The sequence below is a fragment of the Mirounga leonina genome, unplaced genomic scaffold (assembly GCF_011800145.1).
Source record: "Mirounga leonina isolate KUSES-001 unplaced genomic scaffold, KU_Mleo_1.0 Mir_82, whole genome shotgun sequence".
NCBI lineage: Eukaryota > Metazoa > Chordata > Mammalia > Carnivora > Phocidae > Mirounga > Mirounga leonina.
In genome coordinates this window covers 25,974,587-25,997,629 of record NW_023270825.1, presented here as the reverse complement: position 1 = coordinate 25,997,629, position 23,043 = coordinate 25,974,587, and the positions used below count along the sequence as shown (strand labels likewise).

Below are 23,043 nucleotides of genomic sequence, written 5' to 3'. Positions count from 1 at the left end.
GGATTTTCCCTGCCTGGGCTGTTTTTCTCTTTCATCTTCATCAATGGAAGAGAGCTGCTCTGCCTTTCAAACAGTCGGAAGGTATCTGGGGTTTTGTGTCTTTTTTTTCTTCCTTTCATATCATTCTGTGGGTCTTTTCCCAGATATGTATTTTCTCTCAGATTAACTTCTAACTTGTTTAAGTTTCCGCCCATGTGACTTCCAGTGTGAGTTACCAGAAACCACAAGAGAGAGAGCGCGCGCGCACGAGCCCCGAAGCGAGCGACATGTCCCTGTGGGGAGCAGTGCGTCTGCACCCCCGAGTGAGGAGGACGCAGGGGTCAGAGGCGGCCGCGGGGCGGGCAGAGCAGGGACCCGCGCAGGGGGCCGAGCTGGTGGCCCGGCAGCGGTCGGGAAGGGAGGCCGGCTGGTGACCAGAGAGCCCCGGGGCGCCTGGGGCCGTGTGGGGAGCCCGGAAGCCTGCAGCCATGCCGCACAGCTCGGACAGCAGCGACTCCAGCTTCAGCCGCTCTCCTCCCCCGGGCAAACAGGTAGAAGCCCCCCCCCCCCCTGCAGCCCACCTTCTCTTTCCCTGCGGAGGGGGGCAGTCGGAGGGCGACGGTGGCCTGCCCAGGGAGCCGAGGAGCCAGCAGGCGGCTGGCGGCCCGGGCAGCCCGACCCCCTTGCGACGACCGGGTGTTCGCAGCCTGTCGCGGACGGAGCCCCCCCTCCCGCAGCCGCGCCGCTCGCCGCCGCGCCCCCTGCCTCTGCCTCGGCCTCCGCCTCCCGCCGGGCCCCCGCCGCACCAAGCTTTTCTCGGAAGCCAGGAGGAGAAGGTGCGGCCGAGAGCCCTGGTCTCTCGGGGGCGAGGGTCCACCTTTCTCCGGGGCGGTGGGGACGCGAGAGGCACGGCGTTCCGGAGGCTGCGGGCCTGCCCGGCCCGTGCGGGTGGTTTCGCGGGGGGCAGCCATCAGGGCAAGCGAGGGAAGCTGCAGGGAAAGGCAAAGAAGGAAAGAAAAGAGCTAGCTAGAGGAGGAAGCCAGGCAAGCCCAGGAGAATCTCTCGCATCTACTGGGGCACTGGCCAGCAGAGAGGGATGCAGGAAGCTGCCACCAAAGCCTCTTTCCCCTGTGGCTTCGGGGCTGGAGACACTCCCAGCTCAGCTCTGGGGAAACCAGAGCGACTGAGGTAGAGAGTGTGGGAGCGTTTGGAATCGAGATTGTGACTTCCAAGGCAGAAGTTTTCAGCTTGAGGCCTGCCCCCAAAACGGGACACCCTGCCTGCCCCCAAAGCTTCTGGAGCTTTCTCTTCACCGCATTCCTTGACATCCCTCTCCGGAGAAAGGCTTCTTCATTCTCACCAGATACATCAAGGGATTAACATTGCTTCTCCAACTTTGTGGTTTAAAAACCACATTCTTTCCTTAGCACAGATCTCCAAGAGGGCTTGCAAGATGCTGCAGCCGAAATAAACGTATATAAACAGATAATACAGCATCTGTCATGAACGTCGAGCAGAAGGGCAGCAGGTTGGGAGGAGTCGTAGTGGAGACCTCTAGTGGGCAAACAGTCCAGTCCTCTGCTCCAGATGGCATCACGGTGGCTCACGCTGCCTGGAAGTCTGTACTCTTCTTAGGAAGGAAATTACTCATGGATTCCATGGTAACCTGGTTCCCCATGCCCCTTAGAGAAAAGCACTTCCTTCCCATCTAACCCGATGCCCTCCTACCGCAATGGCCTGGAAGCCTTGGGCACACTGGTGAGACTTAGGCTGGCTGAGCACAGAATCTTGCCCCAGGAACAGTGCCCCTGGATCCTGTGTGGGCGTGAGAGGGACCAGGGCAGGGCTTGACTCAGACTCCTATACTTACCCTCAGTATCTGGGGGGAGAGCTGGAGCTAACCTCTCTGCCCAAGTAGAGGACGTGTCCATCTGTGGAATATACTTAGAGGACGCCCAGAGGTCCTCTTGTCCTAAGCACCCATCCACTACCTGCCGCAGCCAGGTAATCTCTGCCATTAAAGCTGTTCTTGGCCTCTAGTTTGTATTAGGCATTGTGCTCAGGGCCACGGGGAATGTCAAGGTCACTGAGCATAATGAAGGGAATGCAGGAGAAGAAGAGCCAGATCTGGGACGGGGACCTCAGCCCAGGGATGTGGCAGAAGACACGTGGGTACAAACCAGTGAGGGGCGGGAAGTGGCTTGGAAAGGCATCAGACTTAGCCTCAGAAAATGGAAGGCCCTGGCTTACTGTAGGCTCCTGGGCAAGCCTTTTGAGCCTCGGTCTCCTCACATATAAGATAGAAACAATAATATTAACTGCACAGAATTGAGGAGTTAAACAAGAGCACCTCTGAAAAAGCATTTGCATGGAAGTTGGCACATAGTAGGTGCTCAGCGAAGTTTGGGGGGGGGGGAATAGCAAGAAAATTCTAGGCCAAAAAGTGAGAGAGTAAGGGTGGAGCAGCCCTGAAGAGAGGAGAGGTGATAAAACACACTTCATCGCCTTAACCATTTTTTTTTTTTTTTTTCAAATACAGCCCTATCAAGGCCCCAGGGTCTTTTTCCTCTTCCTGTAGCTTTGGCCAAAATAGCTATAGGGACCTAAGAGAGTCTAACAGTGTGGGGAAGAGTCCTCTTTTGGGCTCAGCCTTTTGGTAAGTGGGGGGTGAAGGGGCAAATGAAAAGACGTGAAGAAATGCAAGGATGGGCAGCCGGATACCAAACAGCAGGAGAACCTGCTTTCACTCAGAAGAGAGGAGCCTACTCACCTGATTCCCCTCACCTCTGCTTCCCAGGACCCATCCGATGATGTGAGAAAAGTTCAGAGAAGGGAGAAAAACCGCATTGCTGCCCAGAAGAGCCGACAGAGGCAGACACAGAAGGCTGACACCTTGCACTTGGTGAGCGTTCAGACCTTTCTTTATCCTCTTGAGCCTGAGGCTTTGCTCCTCACCACCCATGGATGCTTGGAGCGCAGCTTTGAGTCTGCCTGCATGGGGCTGTCGGGGGTGGGGGGTGGGTGGTAAGCAGAGGGGTCGGGCTACGGGGTGCAGTGCGGAGGAGAGGCTCTCCTCTGGGTGTATTGAGAAGATTTAGTAGCAAGGAATGAGCCAGGGAGCTGAAAAAGAAAGGAGCCCTTCTTCCTGAGCCCCTGAGAGGGCATGAGGTGTAAATGAGTTGATCGTACCAAGGAGGGAGGCTAGGTGGAAGCAGAACCACCTAATCAGAGATGGGGTAGCCAGAGAGAGCTCTATCCCTCTCGAGCCTGGAGAGCAGAAGGCAGGCTTGTCTTTGGGAAGAATTTAGAAGGTGTTAAGCACTTTGGGGGAGCCCAGGATCCCGGTGTTAGGATCGCCTATGGTCCCACCCCCTAGGAGGCCAGTTGGCAGCCACCCTGGTCCCTACATTTGGGACAAGGAGGTCCATAGGGTGCTGCATGTTACTCCTCTTTCCAAAACATCATTAAGGTTTTATTTTGAAATATCTTTCATGATACCCCAAGGGGTCTGTGAAAGATGCAGTTTCAAGTGCACTTATCTGGGGTGGTCCCTATTCTGGTTGAGTTGCCTCCAGTCTCAAACTTTCTAGAGAAGGCCTTGACCCCTGGCTTGAGTGGGAGCCTTGGGTAATGCTGAACTGCAAGTCCACTGGAGGACCAAGGCCCTGGTCAATGTTTCTGAATTCTGGCTGCATGCTTCACAGAGCGGTGCTTCCTCCTCGTCTTCCATACCTTACCACCTTAGCCCTCTTCATTCCGCGCCTTCATTTGGTCCTCGGTCAACCAACTCTTACTTCACTGGCTCCATCCTCTTCCATCTCCTCACCCCTTCCTCTAGCAACCCCGCCTTCCTGTCCTTCCTCCTGAACCATTCCTGAACCTCTCACAGCCTAGTCCTTCACTTCAATGGTAAAGGGCAATTGGTACCCAAAGTAAGTATGTTTGTGTTTATTTGAAAGATTACCATGGCAATCAGCCAGTTAGAATAGTTGTTTTAATTTTATCAAGAAAGAGTAAGATGTAGTTTTAGGGGGAAAAAGAGATGCTTCTTTTAGCTTTGTAAGGAAGCAGAGAATGGTCTGCACCAACATCTCTGACTGGATGCTTGTGTTTTATTAGAACGTATTCAGCATATCTTCCATTGCATTCCAACATAGTTTTCAGTCCATAAATATTTGTTGAACTGAAAAAAGAATGAATGAACACCAAATTCTTTCTTCTTTTTGATAATTATGATCAGCTGCCTAAATGTGAAGTTGTCGGTGACGCTGCAACTTACATGTTCTCTGTGATGTCAATATGATTTAGGGTCTTAACACACTCCCTCCCGTTTACTATTTGAAGCTTGAAAATCTATGATCACTCACTCATCTCTATCAGAGTCTGATTCTCATTCAATATTCTTTAGAGCAAACAGACAAATAAATAAAAATTGGAAAGGATAAAACCTCCCTTTTTGTGTAAGTGGACAAATGTCCCGAGACTGTAAATCTATGAGATTTTTAAGTTTGTACTATTAAAAAAAATGGTAAAAATTAAGGGTAGCTCAGCAGCTCTACAGTCAGAAGTACAGGGTTTGATTCCTAGCTCCGCCACTTGCTATCTGTGTGACAGATCTTAGAGACATTCGACCTCCCTTAAAGTCTAGTTTCCCTATCTATAGATTGGGAAATGATAGTAACTACCTCATAGAGATAGTGCATATAAAAAGCTCCACACAGTGCCTGCCATATAATACTCAAAAAATTTAAGTATAGGGGTGCCTGGGTGGCTCAGTCGTTAAGCGTCTGCCTTCGGCTCAGGTCATGATCCCAGGGTCCTGGGATGGAGCCCAGCATCGGGCTCCCTGCTCAGCAGGAAGCCTGCTTCTCCCTCTGCCTGCCACTCCCCCTGCTTGTGTTCCCTCTCCCGTTGTCTCTCTGTCAAATAAATAAATAAAATCTTCAAAAAAAATTTAAGTATAATAAGAGTAATTTTAATAATAGTGGTTATTATAGAAGCAAGATAAATCACAACTGGGGCACCTGGGTGGCTCAGTCCATTAAGCATCAGACTCTCAATTTCAGCTCAAGTCAGCCCTCCCTCTGCTTGTGTGTGTGCACCCTCTCTCTTTCTCTCAAAATAAATAAATAAATCTTTTTAAAAAAATTACAACTAAAATTATATATATATATCAAAATCTCAGGGCTGAGAGATTTTTTAAAGGCTGGAAAGTTCAGACACACTTTCGATGCTTGAGATTCCTCTACACACTCTCCCCGCAACCTCCACCAATGAAATGGTCCCCAGTGTATGCCTGCTCACTTCTAATGACAGAGAGCTCTTTTCCTCCTGATATGAGCAGAGGAATCATCCCTATCTTGAGCTATACCACCATTTCCCTGTAAATTCAACCCACTGGTCTTTGTTCAAGCCCAGGGGGACATATAAATGAGGGGAACATGTATGTTTCTTTGCTGTGGCCAGCTTTTCAATGGATTCAGCTGTCTCTCTCTCTCTGTAAGACGAGAGTTAGAACCAGAAGATTTGGCCCATCTTGATTATTCTAGTCATGACTAGATTGAGATGATCTCTGGGGCTTGGAGAGCATGGAGCCTCCAGTCATGCAGTCACCACGTCCACAGCCACACCTCCAGCCTCAGGCTCTAGAATGTTCCCATCTTCCCCACACCTGGACACAAACTCCTCCCCACTCTTTTCTTTCGAGCACCACAGCATTCATTTTCACTTTTTGTCCGGTGAGTAGGTCACACTGGTTGACACAGCTAGCCTGGGGGTTGCAGCCAATGCAACTCGTTTCTTGACTTCGGGTAAAAGCTTTTGGCAGCAACATACAAATCTGCCACCATCAAACAGAGGGTTTGGCTGTGGTCTGAAATGTTCGTTTCCTCTCAGACGTAATCAACCATCTTCTCCATCCATTATCCTCTTAATTATGTTTGTGATTCGTAGAAAGTCTTCTGGTTTACCACTAGCATGCTTAGGGTTGAGTGCTTGGTTTACCCTTGACTCCATGCTTGGCCCTGCAGGTTGAGGTTCTGGAACCATTCTCTGGCCCTTGGAAATAGCCATAGGACCCATCCACCAATATTTTAAAGACCAACTACTGTATCAAATAAGGACCATGTTTGTATTACTGTGCTAGCTTCATATGCTAGGGTAATGTTGTTTTCTCGGTTTCAGCTTTGCCACTATTCTCTCTCTCAAAATAAAAGCATTACTTCATCTCTCCAGTGAGAGTGTGGGCTACTTACTATTTAACATTTTCAGTATCTCCTATAAATGGTATACAACAAAACACTGTACACGGATTGCTTTTAAAAAGCAGAGTAGGGAAGGAGCCGCTTTCCACAACTGTCTAATCTTATGCCAACTTTATAACAGCCTTGGTATTGACTAGCCCTCACATAAACTGGATCAGGTGCTGCTCTTCATAATTGTGATAGCCACAGAGTCCACATTCTGTTTTAATTCTCTTTTGTTGGGTGTTTCACACAAGCCCCTACTGCACTTCTTTCCTTTCCTCCCACAGACAACTATAAAATCTTTCAGGCACACTAAATGCACTGATTAAAAAGGAGACAGGCATATAATTTTTTATTAAAATTTTATTTTTTTAAGTTTTTATTTAAATTCCAGTTAACATACTGGACCATTTTATCTCCAAAAGACATCAGCAGCTGATAAGTGGATCCAAGATAATCAGCTGAAAAACTATTAAAAATAATAAGGGAACTCTGTCAGCTATCGAAGTTAACACAAAAAGTAATAACTTTCCTATATGTAAACCATAACCAATTAGAAAATTTAATGGGAGGAAAGATTCCTTTTGTAATACCAACACTGGCAAGTGGAATACATTTAACAAAAAATATGCAGGGCTTAATTTTTAAAAACTTTAAAATTATTCTAAGTGCTTTCAAAAACACTCAAATAAGTGGAAAGATATACCTTATGTAAAAATAATAAAAATTTTCCATAATCTATAAATTTAACTTAATGTAACCCCAATAAAAACCCAATACAACTTTCAGGAAGTTAGGGGAGACTTAGATTAGTTATTCTAAGTTCTTAGTGAAGAACAACCATGTAACAATTTCCAGGAAAATTTTAGAGAAGGGTAACTAAGAAGATTAGCTGAACAAGATATATTAAAGTGAATTATAAGTATTGAAATCAAAACAATATGGAAAAGACAGAGCATTTGGCAGAACAGAATACAGAAAGAGACTCCAAAGCAAACTGAAATTTAAGACCCAAGTACACATGTCAGTTCCTAAGAACAAGACACAAGAACAAATGCAAAATGATGATGATGGCATTTCAAACCAGTGAAGGAAAGCTAAATTATTCAATAAATGGAATTGGGACAACTGGCTAGCCATTTTGGGAGGAAGAAACTAAAGTCTTTATTTCTCATACAGCATGCACACAGATTAAATGTAAAAAACACTAAAGAAATTTGGGGGGGAAAATAAGCACTGAAAAATTATTTTGGAATGAAGACTTTCCCAGATAAAGTACAAAACCCTGAAACCATAAAGGAAAAAAACTGACATATATTACCTTTATACATAAAAAGTGAAAATTTCTATATATCTCAAAATACTATATGCAAAGTCAAAGGCAAATGACAGATTGGGGAAAATATCTGTGACACATATGACCAAAAAAGGGCATATTTACTTTATATATGAAAGCTCTTATGAATGAGAAAATGATTAACAACCCAAAAGAAAAACTAGCAGTGATTATGAATGGGCAATTTACAGAAAGAGAGAAATAAATAGCAAATAAATATGGAAAAGTTTCTAGACCTCACTTAGGGAAATGACAATTAAAGCAACAGTGAGCTTCCCTGCCAGACTGGCAAAGACAAAAAATGTTGCTAATATGTGATGTTGCCAAGACAATGGAGAAGCAGGCACCACCAAACACCACTAGTAGGACTATGTTGGTACAACTCCATTAGGAGGCAATTTAGCCATGTCCATCAAAATTATAAGTGCACATACCCTGTAACTTGGCAATTTTACATTTAGAAGTCTATTTACAAATATACCCACAGATCACACAATTATGTACATGATATGAAGATAATCATTGCTTTCTTGTTTGTTATAGTAAAGACTGGAAACAAGCTAAATACCCATGGATAAGGAACTAATTAAATAAACTATAGTTTGTCCATTCAGTGGAATACTATGGAGTTGTTAAAATAAGTTACATCTGGATGTGTTAATATGAAAAGATTATCAAGCTTCTATACTCTTTTTTTTTAATTTTATTCTTATGTTGATCCCCATACATTACATCATTAGTTTTAGATGAAGTGTTCCATGATTCATTGTTTGTGCACAACACCCAGTGCTCCATGCAGAATGTGCCCTCCTCAATACCCACCACCAGGCTAACCCATCCTCCCACCCCCCTCCCCTCTAGAACCCTCAGTTTGTTTTTCAGAGTCCATCGTCTCTCATGGTTCATCTACCCCTCCGATTTCCCCCGCTTCATTCTTCCCCTCCCGCTACCTTCTTCTTCTTCTTCTTTTTTTTTTCTTCACATATATTGCATTATTTGTTTCAGAGGTACAGATCTGAGATTCAACAGTCTTGCACAATTCACAGCGCTTACCAGAGCACACACCCTCCCCAGTGTCCATCACCCAGTCACCCCATCCCTCCCACCCCACCCCCCACTCCAACAACACTCAGTTTGTTTCCTGCGATTAAGAATTCCTCATATCAGTGAGATCATATGATACATGTCTTTCTCTGTTTGACTTATTTCACTCAACATAATACCCTCCAGTTCCATCCACGTTGTTGCAAATGGCAAGATCTCATTCCTTTTGATGGCTGCATAATATTCCATTGTATATATATACCACATCTTCTTTATCCAGTCATCTGTCGATGGACATCTTGGCTCTTTCCACAGTTTGGCTATTGTGGACATTGCTGCTATAAACATCGGGGTGCACGTAGCCCTTCGGATCCCTACTTTTGTATCTTTGGGGTAAATACCCAGTAGTGCAATTGCTGGATCATATGGTAGCTCTATTTTCAACTTTTTGAGGAACCTCCATACAGTTTTCCAGAGTGGTTGCACCAGCTTGCATTCCCACCTCAAGCTTCTATACTCTTAAGTGGAAAAGGTGTGACTATGGTACATAGATTGCTCCCATGTATGTTTTTAATAAAAAGAAAAACATATATGTGCATATGTGTATGAACTTAAAATTTTTCGGATAGCTTTCTCCCAAGGTTAATATTTATTTCTGAAAAGTAGGATGAAAGGTCTAAATCAGGAGATAGATACTTTGTATTTTTTTCCTTTTTTATATAGTTTGGATGTTTTTATCATGTGCTTTTATTTTTATAATGTAGATATTTACATTCCCAACATCAGTCATTACCTCATATGCATTAGGATGATTTCTAATTTTGATTTCAAACATTGAATAGTCTCCCTTTGTAACATTTTACCTCTAGATCATCCTACATAAATATCTCAGTTCTTTGGGAGAACCGTCACTTGAGGTTTGTTAAGGAGTGACCCTAAAGTCTACAGTACTAGATAAAGCCACTATAAGGGATGGCAAATCAGTGTCACTTGTGTGGCCATTCTGGTTGATTGCAGTGGCTCAAAGGATTTGGAGTCAGTGTCTAAAGTCAGTGGGAAAGAGAGTTGAGATCAACTGAGGAGCTTTGTTCATGAAAAGGATAAACGTAGGAGAGATGGTGGGGGGACAGTAATACAAGCCCGGAGCTATGCCTTTGACAAGTCAGATCTGGCCTCAAGAATGGAACTGGAAGCAAGGAGGAGTAACAGGGCCAAATCTGAAAGCTGGAACTTGGGTACTCCCTTAGCTGGGGGTGGGAAAGGTGCTTTCCTGGGGCTGGCTCCTGAAGGAGTCTCATACTAGTCTAAAAGTAGAGAAACATTTACAGGTTCCAGGATATATTTTAATGCCATATATAACATGTCACGAGTATAAATTATGCATGAAATGAAGCTTAAAGCTGTTGCTGTGAGAAATACGGTATTTACAATCAGAGGAAAATTGAGTAACAGAGGAAAAGCAGCTCAACAAAGATGTCAATCCCCTGGGCCTCCTTAGAATGACACTATTGTTCTTGGTCTTCTGGGGAAGGCTGGAAGAGAAAGCTGTTTGTGGTCCTTTTTCACTCCTGGAGTTCTTTTCTTTCTCTCTGGGAGACCATACCATAAGTATACTGGCGTAGAGAAGGCCCAGGTCAAAAACAAAAAACACAGAAGGAATGTTCTGGCCAGTTCCACCCTTAAAAAATTCAGTGAAAATCAGTGAACCATCTGTGGAAAAGAGGCATTTGTCTTGGGCCTCTGTTGCTATGAATTTCTTTTTATTAAAAACATACTAATTTAATACATGACTGTGTACCCGGTGCTGTGCATTAAGTGCTCATTTAATCTGCACCAAAACCTTGTTTTATAATTTTTGTATTAGGTTAAGTAACTTGTCCAAGTTCCACTCTACTGTACTGCCTCTTCCTTTGGACTCTCATGAAGATGTATTCATCTTCCCTGATACCTTCCTTGAGTCTCTTCCTGACTTTGCTTTTTTGTTCTTTAAGCAACATCCTCCAAAATTCACACTTGTTCCTTCTCCGTCATTAGGCCTAGTCAAGAAATTAAAGCCTCTACGCAATATATCAATATATCCATTGAAACCCCTTTTAAAGAAAGCCGTGTAGCAGTAAATATTAACATCTCATATGAGAACACTCTTTGGCACAGCAATTCCACTTATAAGAGTTTGAAGAAAAAAATGATGCACAAAGATGCTCAATTCCTCATGAACAGTAAACACTTTATCAATACTATAAAATTGGACAGATGCCCAACAATAGGTGATTAAGCATATTATGATACATTCAGACACTAGAATTTTATGCTGCCACTAAAAATGACTATGTAGATCTGTATCACTGAAAGATGTCAATGACATAGCCCTGAGGGAAAAACAGCAAGCTACAAAGAGTATGCAGAAGATAATCCTGTTAATGTAAAATTTGTGGGTTTGGGGCATGTTTGCATGCATAAAGAAATATCTGAAAAGATATTCTCCAAAATGCTAATAGTGGTTCTTTCTGAGTGATTGAGTTCTGAGTAGCTTACATTACTCTAGTATTTTTCTATATATTTTTTTATTGTGATGATTAAAAATCAGAACAACAAAATAGTAGACTATTTTCATTTGGGAAAGAAAAACATGTCAAGGCAATCCACCACCCCTACATGCTTGTACCACTGATGATGAGTCAGTGTGGTTTAAGTTTGGGAGGCATATTTGAAAGGAGGCCAGCTCCACACCAGTCCTGACGTTTATAAGGAATTTCTGTTCAAATGAGATTACAGGTCCCGGGTCACAAATTGATGGTGCCCATTCAAGCAGGAGCCTTCACAAAGCTGCCATCAGCAGCATCCAAAGGTCTTTCTCCTGAAAAGAATGGGAGTCTCACCAAAAAGTCCTTTTCCAAGCTGCTTGGGGATTTTCGTAGTTTCCTCTATGGGATTCAGTCTGACACCTTGCTTCCTAGGGGGCATAGATTGGTTCCAGAGGACAAAGTCCCCTTCAGATTGTGGGATATTTGTAGAGAGTCTCATTATGGGTGCACATGGTAGCTTAGGGGAGAGGGGCTAACAATAATTATGGTCATATTCCCTTGTTTATAAGATCACAGAATTAAAAGAAAACTCAGGGATGCTGTAGACTAACCTGCCATGTAACCAATGGTGACACCAAGGTCTTTCTCAGGACACCTAAGAACCCAAACCTCTTGCCTGCCCACCATTTGCTTTTGTTTCGTACCACTTTGTTGAACAGGACTTTGCTATGCAGATGGTGTTGCTCTTACATGTCTTTTGCAAAGGGTAAGCCAAGAAGTAAGCCTTTAACCAGAAGGTCTGAATGACCTAGACAATCTTTAGTAATATAACCCAAGCGTATACAGCAAGAGATGAGAAAGAGAGTCCAAGGTTGAGAGGGGCTAAAGTTGAAATGTTCCTTTATTTTAAAAAGGTCTTAAGTTGTAATCCAAAATTAAAGGGATAATAATACATCGGGGAAAATATTTGCATCGAATTAAATAAATGCAGATTTCATATTTATACCATAGAAAGAACATCCTTTTAAGAAAAACATCAAGACTCCAATAGGTAAGTGGGCAAAAGCTATGAACAGAAAGCCTATGTAACGTTTTTCCTACCAAGATGAAAATAACCCCATTTTCTATTCTGATTGTGAAAATGATACACACGAAGAGTTTCTCAGCCTCGGCGCTATTGATATTTTGAGTCGGATCATTCTTTGTTGGGGGAGGGGGCTTGTCCTGTGCACTGAAAAATGTAAAATTTACTTCCTAGATGCTAGGAGCAGCAGCTCATCCCACAGTTGTGATGATGAAAAATATTTCCAGACCTTGTCAGATGTTCCCTGGGGGGCCAAATTGTCCCTGGTTGAGAATGCTGTACTAGGGAACAGACACAGAGAAAATTCTCCCTCCTTGGTAATCAATAACTTGTAATATTACGATGAAATTAAGAAGCCCGGGGTGCCTGGGTGGCTCAGCCAGTTAATCGTCTGTCTTCAGCTCAGGTCATGGTCCCGGGGTCCTGGGATCGAGCCCCGCATCGGGCTCCCTGCTCGGCGGGGAGTCTGCTTCTCCCTCTCCCTCTCCCTCTGCCTGCCACTCACCCTGCTTGTGCTCTCTCTCTCAAATAAAATAAAATTAAATAAAATCCTAAAAAAAAGAAATTAAGAAACCCTCAAAAGTCTAATTGGCAAAATAAATTATTTAAAATTATAGTGCCTAAATGTCAGTGGGGTTGTAGTAAACTTGACTTACGTGTTCACTGCTGGTGACACTGTGGATCTCAGCTAACCCTTTTACAGCAGTACAGCCATGAGCTGGAAGACCAGTTGTGCCCTTTGCCCCACTAATCTCACTCCTACAGATTTATCCTAGGAAATAATTGAACAAAACCCAGTATGGACCAAGATGTTCATTGCAGCATTGCTTATAATGACAACATTTTGATAGCAACCAAAATGTCCAACGTTAAAAAACCATTGGGGTAAATTGTGGATCTTCCATTTGATGACACAGCCATTAAAAATGATAATTATGGTGATTCTGTAGATGTGACAAATTTATGACAAAACAAAATACAAACTGTATTTACAGTGATTGAAATTTTATAAACATAAGTATGTGTTTCTTAAAAAGGAAAAGACGGCAACAGGTGCAAATGAAAACAGTTGTGTTAAAAGTACTAGGATCGTGGGTGGGTATGATTTTTTAAAAAAAATATCTTAAATGTAGTTATACTGTATATTTTTTATTTAAAAACAAGAAAATGGTCAGCTAGAGATCTGAATGAACTCAGCAGACAAGGGCAGAGATCATACTGAGCTAGAATTTAGGGGTCAGGTTCTAGTAAATCTTACCATTTATCCTCCGAACAGGAACACGTTTGGAAGTGAAAAGAGCGCTAGTAAGAATGACACCAGGACAATAGGTATGGACTGGGGCTGTCCCCGTACACATTTCATCACCCTCGGTTTAGGGAAACCAAGGAGGGTGACCTGGAGCCCTTATAAAGCAGGATATTTATTCAAAAGTAGAATAAAGTTCAGAGCCAAGCAGAGTGGACTGGATTCCTAGGGCCAAAATGCAATTTCCTACAACTGAGGATCCTCTAACCAAAATGTTTTCTGGGTACTCGGCTGGTACACGTACCCAGAAAACATTTTGGTTAGAGGTGGGGCAGTCCAGAAAATTCTAAAAACAAAGGCCATTTCCCCAGTACTAGATCCAATGTTAGTAGAGATGATTCATCCACTCAACAAGTATATATTAGCCTCCTATGTGCCAGGTATGGTTTATGCCAGGCACTGAGAATACAGGAGGGACAAGACAGTCCCTGAATTCATGGATCTTACATTCAACTGGAAGTCACACTGGAAAACAGGCAAATAAATGAACAGGCTAATCACACCAAGTGAAGAGTACTTCAAATAAAATCAAATAGTGCAATGTTGAATATGGATAAGGGACGGTGTGGGGATGGTGATCAAGGGAGGTCTGTTTGAGACTCTGACATTTGAGGTCAAATAGTGGTGAGAGAAGGAGACTGGGAAGATCTGGGGAAAGGGTGCGCTCAGCAGAGCCTTGAGGCCAAACTATGTGTGGCCAGTCAAGGGTCGGAAAGATGCCTTGTGGGACGGGGCCTCTGAGAGCATGAGGAGGAGCTCAGGAACAGGGGTGATGGAGCCGCAGGGAGCAGGAACCAGATGGGAGTGGGGTGGGGTTGGGGGCCAACAAAACTAATTCAGCTCTGCTGGGGAATATGTCTGAACCTAAACTCTGATCTACAAAATGGGAAGCAATAGCACCTCACTGGGCTGTTCGGGAGTTAAATGACAGAGCAAATATAAAACCAAAGCAATATTGCATATTTTGTTTTGTTTTGCATTGAGGGGAAGGTTGTATTTATTCATTCATTTCAATGCAAAGCGCTTGGCATTTTCCTTTAAATCAATCAGATGTAGGTATCAGATGTATTATATATGAAAACATATGCCCTTTTTTCTGGTTGTTTGTAAAAACTTCACGAACACTAACTGTTTCATTGGCCTGGCTTTTCACCACCGCTGGGCAAGTCTCCTTCATTTGGTATAGATGGGGAAAGTCCAGTTCCAGCTCAGGAAACTATATGCAGAGTTCTTAAAGTGCTGTTAATTCTGCTACTCCCACCCATAGCTTCAGTTTGGGGAACAGAAGTATTGCTAAGTAGGGATCTGACCTGGGCCTTTTTAAAACAGGGAATCTCTTACACTCATTTGTAACTATATCAAGTAGAAGCTATAAAAGCTATTAAAGGCTTGGTTAAACACTCCGTTGGAAGGTTCATGGACATCACAAATTTACTTAGAGGACTCTTCATATGCAGGGTTTGGTAAATTATTATAGAGTCCTAGTTGGCAGTCAAGCAACTTGATCTTATTGGACACTTACTATGCGCCGGGCACTGCCCTAGTCAATGATGAGGAAACAGTGAAGACAGTGATAGACCCTCACAGAGCTCAACAATCTAAAGGGTAACTAGTTTGATAAAGTTATCATTCGTGAGATTCTAGTAGATACCCTACCTCCTGCTTTTCCATCATAAAAATGAATTGTTCTGGGCTACTTAAAATTGTTTTCACCAAATATAATAGCAGTGTGATAGTGAGGCACTTTCCCTTAAACAGGCATTTACTTCAGAAGATTATTTTGACTTAAAAGCATTCTCCCACTTCTCTAAAGTTATTTGTATTCTATTTATTTTATTTATCCTATATATTATAAAATAAATATTTAATAAAACAAAAAATATAAATATACAAATTTAATAATATTGAACATTGCCTATATTTATATCCTTATACATATTAATTTTTTTATTTAAATTCAATTTAGTTAACATATACTGTATTATTAGTTTTGGGGTAGAATTTACTGATTCATCAGTTGCAGAAAACACCCAGTGCTCATTATGTCAAATGCCCTCCTTAATGCCCATCACCCAGTTACTCCATCCCCCCACCCACCTCTCCTCCAGCAACCCTCAGTTTGTTACCTATAGTTAAGAGTCTCTTATGGTTTGTCCTCTTCTCTGTTTTCATCTTATTTTATTTTTCTTTCCTTTCCTCTATGGTAATCTGTTTTGTTTCTTAAATTCCACATATGAGTGAAATCATATGGTATTTGTCTTTCTCTGACTGACTTATTTCACTTAGTATAATACCCTCTAGTTTCATCTACATCATTGCAAATGGCAAGATTTCATTCTTTTTGATGGCTGAGTAATATTCCATTGTATATATATACACCACATCTTCTTTATCCATTCATCTGTCAAAGGACATATATATTTTTAAGAGGAATCAGCTATGAACATGATTCATTAAGCTCACCTGGGAAAGTCTTGATGCCTGAGACCCACTCCAGGACAATCAAATTGGAACCTCTCACAGGAGTGAAGTTCAGGAATTAAGATTATTTGAAGCTCTTCAGGTGACTTCAGTGTGCAGCCATGTGCATGTCGTAGAATATGTAGAATGAGTTTGGGACATCTATGAGGGTTGAGGGTATATGTACCCAGACTGTCCCCAGAGGCCTGGCAGGCTTAAAAAACAACAACAACAACAACTTGATTCAAACCTTTGTGTTCATAGCAATTACTAGTCGTTTGTTTTTTGGAATTGGGCTTGCTAGTGATAACCTTTCTAACTTGAGATATCAGTCAGGATTGCATTCAGGTACAAGTAATAGAAGGACTATCAAACAGCCATCAGTAAGTCACAGTTTGTCTTTCTCGTATCACAAGGAATTCAGAAGTGGACAGACCAGGGCTACTGCAAGAATGTCATCAAAGAACCAGGCTACTTCTCTGTGTGTGCAGGTATCCTCAGTATGTGGCTTTCATCCTCAAGGCTGCAAGATAGGTGCTGGACCTCCAGCCATCAATCTGTGTTGAGGGAGGATGGCTTTTGTCCTGGTGAGGCTTTGCCTTTTGAATTGGAAAGGGAAGCTCCACCCCCAGGTACTTCAACTTATATCTTATTGGGCAGAAACTGTCACATGGTCTTGCCTAGCTTCAAGAGAAGCTGAGCATTTGATTAAATTCTTTTTCTAGCTCTCTAGAGGGAAGCAAGGAGGAGGAGGTTAGGATAGGGAGAAAGTAAAGATTTCTCCAAAATCAGACTTTTTCATTATTCAGTGCAAAGACCTGTGGTTTAATGATTCCTCTTCTCTCCTCATTGGGTAAGGAGCAGGAGTTGGGGCCAATTTCCCCAGGATTGGTGGAAGGGATAGGCATAGATCCTACCAGGGCTTGGGAAATGTCCTATGTCAGTTCACAGACCCCTCCAGCAATGGTGAGCTCCACCCTGTATCTGCATTTTGTGGATTGGTAACTGCTGGAGATTGAACATAGCTAGTGTGAGAGATAAGCTTCACTCACTACTCTCATGTTTAAGTGTAGGTGAGAGCTAAAAGGTCACCCAATCAGTAAATGACTACGTGTTCTGTCGAGAAGGAACACACAGGGACTATTTTCACTCTTCTGGAAACCATGATTAGAACATTCAAGGAGAAGGTCAAGGCACTAAACCAGAGCTGGCAAGAAGGAGGACCAAAGCCGTGCTCAGAATGCCCGGAGAGTCCCTGCTAGAGCCTTGGGCCAGAACCTGTCCTTGGCCTTGGTCCTAACTGGCTTCCCTGTGGGTAAGGGAACTGTCTGGGGATTCCCCATCATTCAAGAGCTCTTTGAGTGACCCCCTTTCAGCCCCTCCAGTAGGGAATTTCCCATAATGTTCCCACACCCCCATGAAGCCTCTTCCTTAACCACCCCCAAGCTGCGTGTTGTTCATGATAGAGTTGACATCAAGTAACTTCAGAGGTGAGGGTGAATTGTGAACATTACCATCTGGATTTGCAAGAGGTGGGAAAAGAGGGAAGATGAAATTGGAAAGCCAACATGGCTGAGGCCTCCCAGGAGATAATTACCAAATATCATAAGATTTAAACAAATGTCAAAGACAAGAGAATATGGTGGGGGGGCACCTGGGTGGCTCAGTTGGTTAAGCGACTGCCTTCAGCTCAGGTCATGATCCTGGAGTCCCGGGATCGAGTCCCGCATCGGGCTCCCTGCTCGGCGGGGAGTCTGCTTCTCCCTCTGACCCTCCTCCCTCTCATGCTCTCTGTCTCTCATTCTCTCTCTCGCAAATAAATAAATAAAATCTTTAAAAAAAAAAAAAAAGAGAATATGGTGGGCACAGACTCTGAAGCCAGACTGCCTCATTCAAGTTGTGGTGCCACCTACAAGATGTGTGACCTTGAACAGGTTTCTTAACTTCCCTGTATTTTTAGGCTGTCCTCGTCTGTAAAATGTGGATAATCATATTATCTACCACATGGGGTTGTTGCAAAGATTAAATATAAAAATAACTGTAAAATACTTAAAAGAGTGATTGGCATATGGTAGCATTTAATAAGTTAGTTATTAAGTCAAGCTAGACTATTCTTTTAAAAATTTAGTTTCTACTAATTTTTTTTATATAAATTGAGTCTACATCCCTCTGCCCCCAACAACCTTCCCTCTGACACTCACACACACCCCTTCCTAACAAGTGCGGGTTAAAGGCTAATACACTCAAGTATTTAGTTTGGAATCTGAAATATTCGAGAGTTGAAGAGGGCTTGGAGATTTTCTAAGCTAATGGTTCCTTCTAATGTTTTTCAATGTTCACTGCACATTAGGATCCCCTGGGAGCCTTTACCAACCCAGTGCCAGGCTGCACCCCAGACTGCTTAAATCAGAATCAGGCACCAGTATTGGTAAAGCTCCCCAGGGAATCCCACTAATTCCAATGTGTGGCCAAGGTTGAGAATCATTGTTGTGGTCCAGGCTTCCTGTTCTAACAGGAACTGGGGCTCAGAGAGGGGAAAGCGAGTCACAGAGGCTCACCTAGCCAGGACCCCGGTCCCCAGTTACTGCTGATGGAGCCCACCATTGCCATGTGTTTCTGGACCTCACTCTGCATGTGGAGGAAGGCCTGGCCTTGAGTGAACCCTCTAAAAGAGTAGCTGGACAGAAGATGTCCTCCCAACTCTGGGAAGGAGGCAGATGATCAGCTCTGTGATTGGAAGAGTGTGACCAACTCAGGGTTCCAGTGTGGTGTTTAAAGATCACCAAAATCGAGACCCAGCGTTTTCTTGGGATACTTATAGGGCAGCCGAGGACTTCTTAGTGATCTCTGAAGATGTTTGGTCACTTAAGTCATCCGTCTCTTGGGGGAAGCATTGGGTGTGCCAGAAGAAGAATGAGGCTGAAGATGGGGAAGCCTCGAACCAAACCCTGCTCTGCACCTATGTGGTTATGAAGCTTTGGGTCAATCACTAAAGTGTCTGGACCTCTGAGAAAATCAATGTCTTGAGGCAAATTCCAAAGCCCTCTCTCCCAGCACCTGCTGCCACCAGCCTACGATCATTTTGAGGGTTATTTGGGGTGGGTTTGTCCCAGGGTCTCAGTTGGCCTCATCTGAAAAGTGGGGATAATGATGAGGGCTGGCCTCCCGTGTCCATCTCGGGGGTTACCGTGAGGAGACTGAAGGACCAAAAAGAATTCTAAAAAGTGGAAAACAGGTCACACAGACGCCCAAATGCTGGCTTACAACTCCCTGACTGTAGCAGAGGACGTGCGTGTGAAAGGCCAAAATTCCCTTCCCAAACATTCCTCTCCCCTCCCCGCTCACTGAGCCCTAGGTTTCCAGCTGCCCCTGGGAAGTGAAGGGAAGTCAGGGGGTGTGGTCATTATATCTCGGAGTAAGCAGCTGCCCCCCGTGGCCGCCTTGGCCAGTTGTCCCTGTGTGAGTCCTTTCTAGGGCATGACTGCCCCAGGGAGGGTCAGAGTGGACTGAGCAGTGGCAGGTGGGGACATGTTGGGAGGAGGCCCCAGATCAGCCACTTCCTCCTGCAAAGGAAGTCAAACTCTTCCTCTTGCCAGTGTCTGGCTGGTTGCATGGTCCCTGGGTTACCAGGGCTGGTCTCTCTGGCGCCCTAGCAGGAAGCCGTCTTGCTTCCCAAGGTAAAGACGAGTTTCTTGTCACAGGTGGTGGTTTTCTGTTTAGAGGCAGCAGTGGTTGTGAACCCCCTCCCAGAGCTCTGGGATCTGTAAGCGGGGAGGGGGGAGTGCGGGCGGGCAGGCGGGGAGAGAAAGCTAGAGAGAGCTCAGCAGAGCTTGCTTGGGGAGGAAGAACCTGCTGTCACTTCCCGAAAGCTGGGCCTGCCTCTAGGTGGGGAGAAGGTCAGAGCGGTCGGTCCCTGTGGCCCGCCTACCCCACCCCTCCCTTCTGCCTCGGGGTTTGCCCAGGCTCTTCAGAGCACAGAATTTACAGTAAACGTTGTCACCAGTGGAAACTCTCAGAGGGGGCGAGGAAAAGGGCTAGAGGAAGGGGCCAGGACTCCTGGCCCCCAGTTCCCGTCTTAAAACCACCCCCCCCACACACCCAGTCTCATGGGTTGCTTTCTCTTACCTTTCGGTAAAGAGGGGATGCCCTGCCTCTGGGATGTGCCTGGAAACAACCAAACGGTAAGATAAGGGAGCCAGCCATACCTTGCAGAAGAAGAAGCCAGTGCCTCTGACTCCACCATCGTGGGTCCCACCCACCCCCACCCCATTTTAGAAATGGGGGTTTCTTTTGTACTGACCTAGGCACATTTTCTAGCTCAAAGCCACATACAGGAAATGCCAGGCTGGGGCTGAGCGTGCTTGCATCTGTCCTTCACAAGGGGATGGAAGCTGGCCTGATGGGTAAGGCCGCAGTCTATGCTCCTCTACCCCTTAAAAAAGAACCCTGGGGTTCACAGATTAGGGCAGTTGTCAGCGTACCTAGCTAGCTCTCTCGTTGGACCACAGCTCATGCTCCCGCTGGGTTATGTAAGGCACCTCTTAAATGGCAAGTTATCTTACGTCTGCTCACTGCCCACCATGGTTTTGAGTCAACTGCTAGTCCAGCAAATGGTGTCCTCAGCCAATCAACAGACATTTGAGATCATACAATGTGCCAGGCACTTAACAAATAGGCACTTAGTACGTGCTTGATTAATTAAAAACCAATGTAATATTGTGTTTAACTTGTGTTTTCAAACTTGCCTGATCATTAGAATGACCTGGGGCACTTGTTAAATATTCAGGGAATTCCCAGATTTCACCCCAAATCCCAAACCCACTGAGTTCAAATCTCTAGATTTCAAGAACAGCCTGAAACTCTAATAAGCCCTCCAACTAATTCTAATGCTATGGCAAGTTTGGGAAATGCTGACCTAAGTCAAACAAAACTAGAAAAATTAAGGCCTGGATGCCAACTCAGGTTGCTTTTTGAACTGAAGTGTAATTTATTTGCCTCTCCAATGCCATTTTCCCTTCCTCTGTGGCACCAGTGATTAGATTAGTCGATCTATTTGATTGACTCAAGGACCGTGAACCTTCAAATCACATTGGAAATGCAATTCCCCTAGGTAGCATTGTTTTTCAGTAAACGCTAATTACCAGAGTGGAATTGGTGATTAATTAATGATGCGATCAGTAATCAGCAGCCTTTGACCCAGAGTTTGCCAGATTAGCATGTATTTAATGGTGCTCCTAAGCAACAGGGGAAGGTGTTTCTGGTAAAAAGCACACATGCATGGGTGGAACACACCCAGAGTGCTGTAAACCAGGCTCTCGAGTGAGCAGAATGGCGTGGGATCGAACCTTGTGGTGGATTTTGACCACTTGATATTTATAAAGACCCTAGTGTTCTAGAATCTGGTTAAGTAGACAGTTAACCATGGACTCCATATGACTAAACGCAGACACTGGGAACATTTGGAGAACTCATGGTATAAGATCAAGTGGAAAAGCAGGAAATTAGTATAAACAGTTCTCTCAGACTCTTTTCCATTTTTTCAGGCTCTCACCTGTCAGCCTGTTTCCCTTAACATACACTTGCCGCTCTCCACCCACATACACATTCCCAGAGACCCACGTACACACACACACAAAGGAGCATGCGCATTCCCACGTGCACCTCTATCAGGTGGGATCATACAAAACTGCCATCCTTATAGGTCAAACAGACAAATACCAGCAATTTTATGGCTTCAACCTTGTATCTCTGCACACACATATGTGTATTATAAATGCACCCACACTCACATATGACACACAAATACATGTACACACATGTGCAGAAAAATTCACTGATGCCCCTCCCCACGGCTGTGCTGGTGAGAACCCAATCTGTCTCCTCCTGCCCCCCCCCCCCCCATCCCATTCCGTCCTTGACATTTATCTCTGATTCTGGCCTTTCCCCTCACAGGAGAGTGAAGACCTAGAGAAACAGAACGCGGCTCTGCGCAAGGAGATCAAGCAGCTCACAGAAGAGTTGAAGTATTTCACATCAGTGCTGAGCAGCCATGAGCCCCTGTGTTCGGTGCTGGCCGCCAGCACGCCCTCGCCCCCCGACATGGTGTACAGCACCCACGCCTTCCACCAGCCTCACGTGAGCTCGCCTCGCTTCCAGCCCTGACTTTCCAGAGGTGGGGTGGCGGGGGACGGAGCCCCCTGCCCCCAGCTGCCCTGGCAGGCCTCAGGAGGGGCACACAGACTGTGGCCAGGCTGCCCTTGCCCCTCAGGGCCCCCTCTCCATCCGGAGACCCGGAGGCAGAGGCCTGGACAAGGATGGAGCACAAGACTGGAGCCGCTGGGAGTGTGTGAGGCCACCCAGCGGCGTGGCCCCCTGTCACCCATGTGGATGGGTGGCCCAATCCAGAGTTCAGCCAAGCATGATGCCCAAGTCCCATGGTATAGAGGGAGGAGGGCAGGGTGGGGTTATTTTTCTAAATAAATTTCTTAAAAAAAAATGGCTTGGCAAACGGTTTTCCTCTTTTACACAGTTCCTTGAAATCCTAAGTTCTGTAGGGTCAGCACCTTCTTTTGTCCTTGGTCTCAAGAGTCCTTCAAGCTCTGAAGACTGCTAATATCTCTTCTTTTCCATGGTTTGTTAACCTACTTGGGAAGCCGGGTCTTTTCAAAGTGTCTTCAATCCTCCCTGTAGGCATCTTCTTGGTTTCCTCCCCCAGTCACCTCATCATGACATCCCAGTTTCTATTCCGCACCACCTCATCCCTCCTGGATTGTCAGCAGGCCATGCTCCAGACACGGGGCAGGACCAGCGTGAGGTGCCGTTCAGAGGGGGGGTCGTTCGGGTTAATACTACCACCCATACCACTACTCTCACTCAGCCCCGCCCGAACAGCCCGCCCTGGATCCTGCTGCGTGCCAGGCCCCGTGCACGGTGTCCCAGTAAGCCTACGGCAACACAAGGGAGGCACTCACGCCCTCACGGGGCAGCCTGTGGCTTGGGTCCACGGGGACTTTCCTGCTAATGGGCCTCCATGTCCCGTTAAAGACCATACCTGCCTTGGGAAG

General features: G+C 44.9%; 1 protein-coding gene across 1 annotated transcript; it reads left to right on the top strand.

Moving 5' to 3' along the window:
* The first annotated feature begins 251 nt into the window (after positions 1-251).
* Positions 252-22,437, top strand: BATF (basic leucine zipper ATF-like transcription factor). Its single transcript, XM_034992626.1, has 3 exons — positions 252-530; positions 2,777-2,881; positions 21,932-22,437. The coding sequence occupies exons 1-3, from the start codon at positions 468-470 to the stop codon at positions 22,139-22,141; spliced, it is 378 nt and encodes a 125-aa protein (XP_034848517.1). The 5' UTR covers positions 252-467; the 3' UTR covers positions 22,142-22,437.
* The last annotated feature ends 606 nt before the right edge of the window (positions 22,438-23,043 follow it).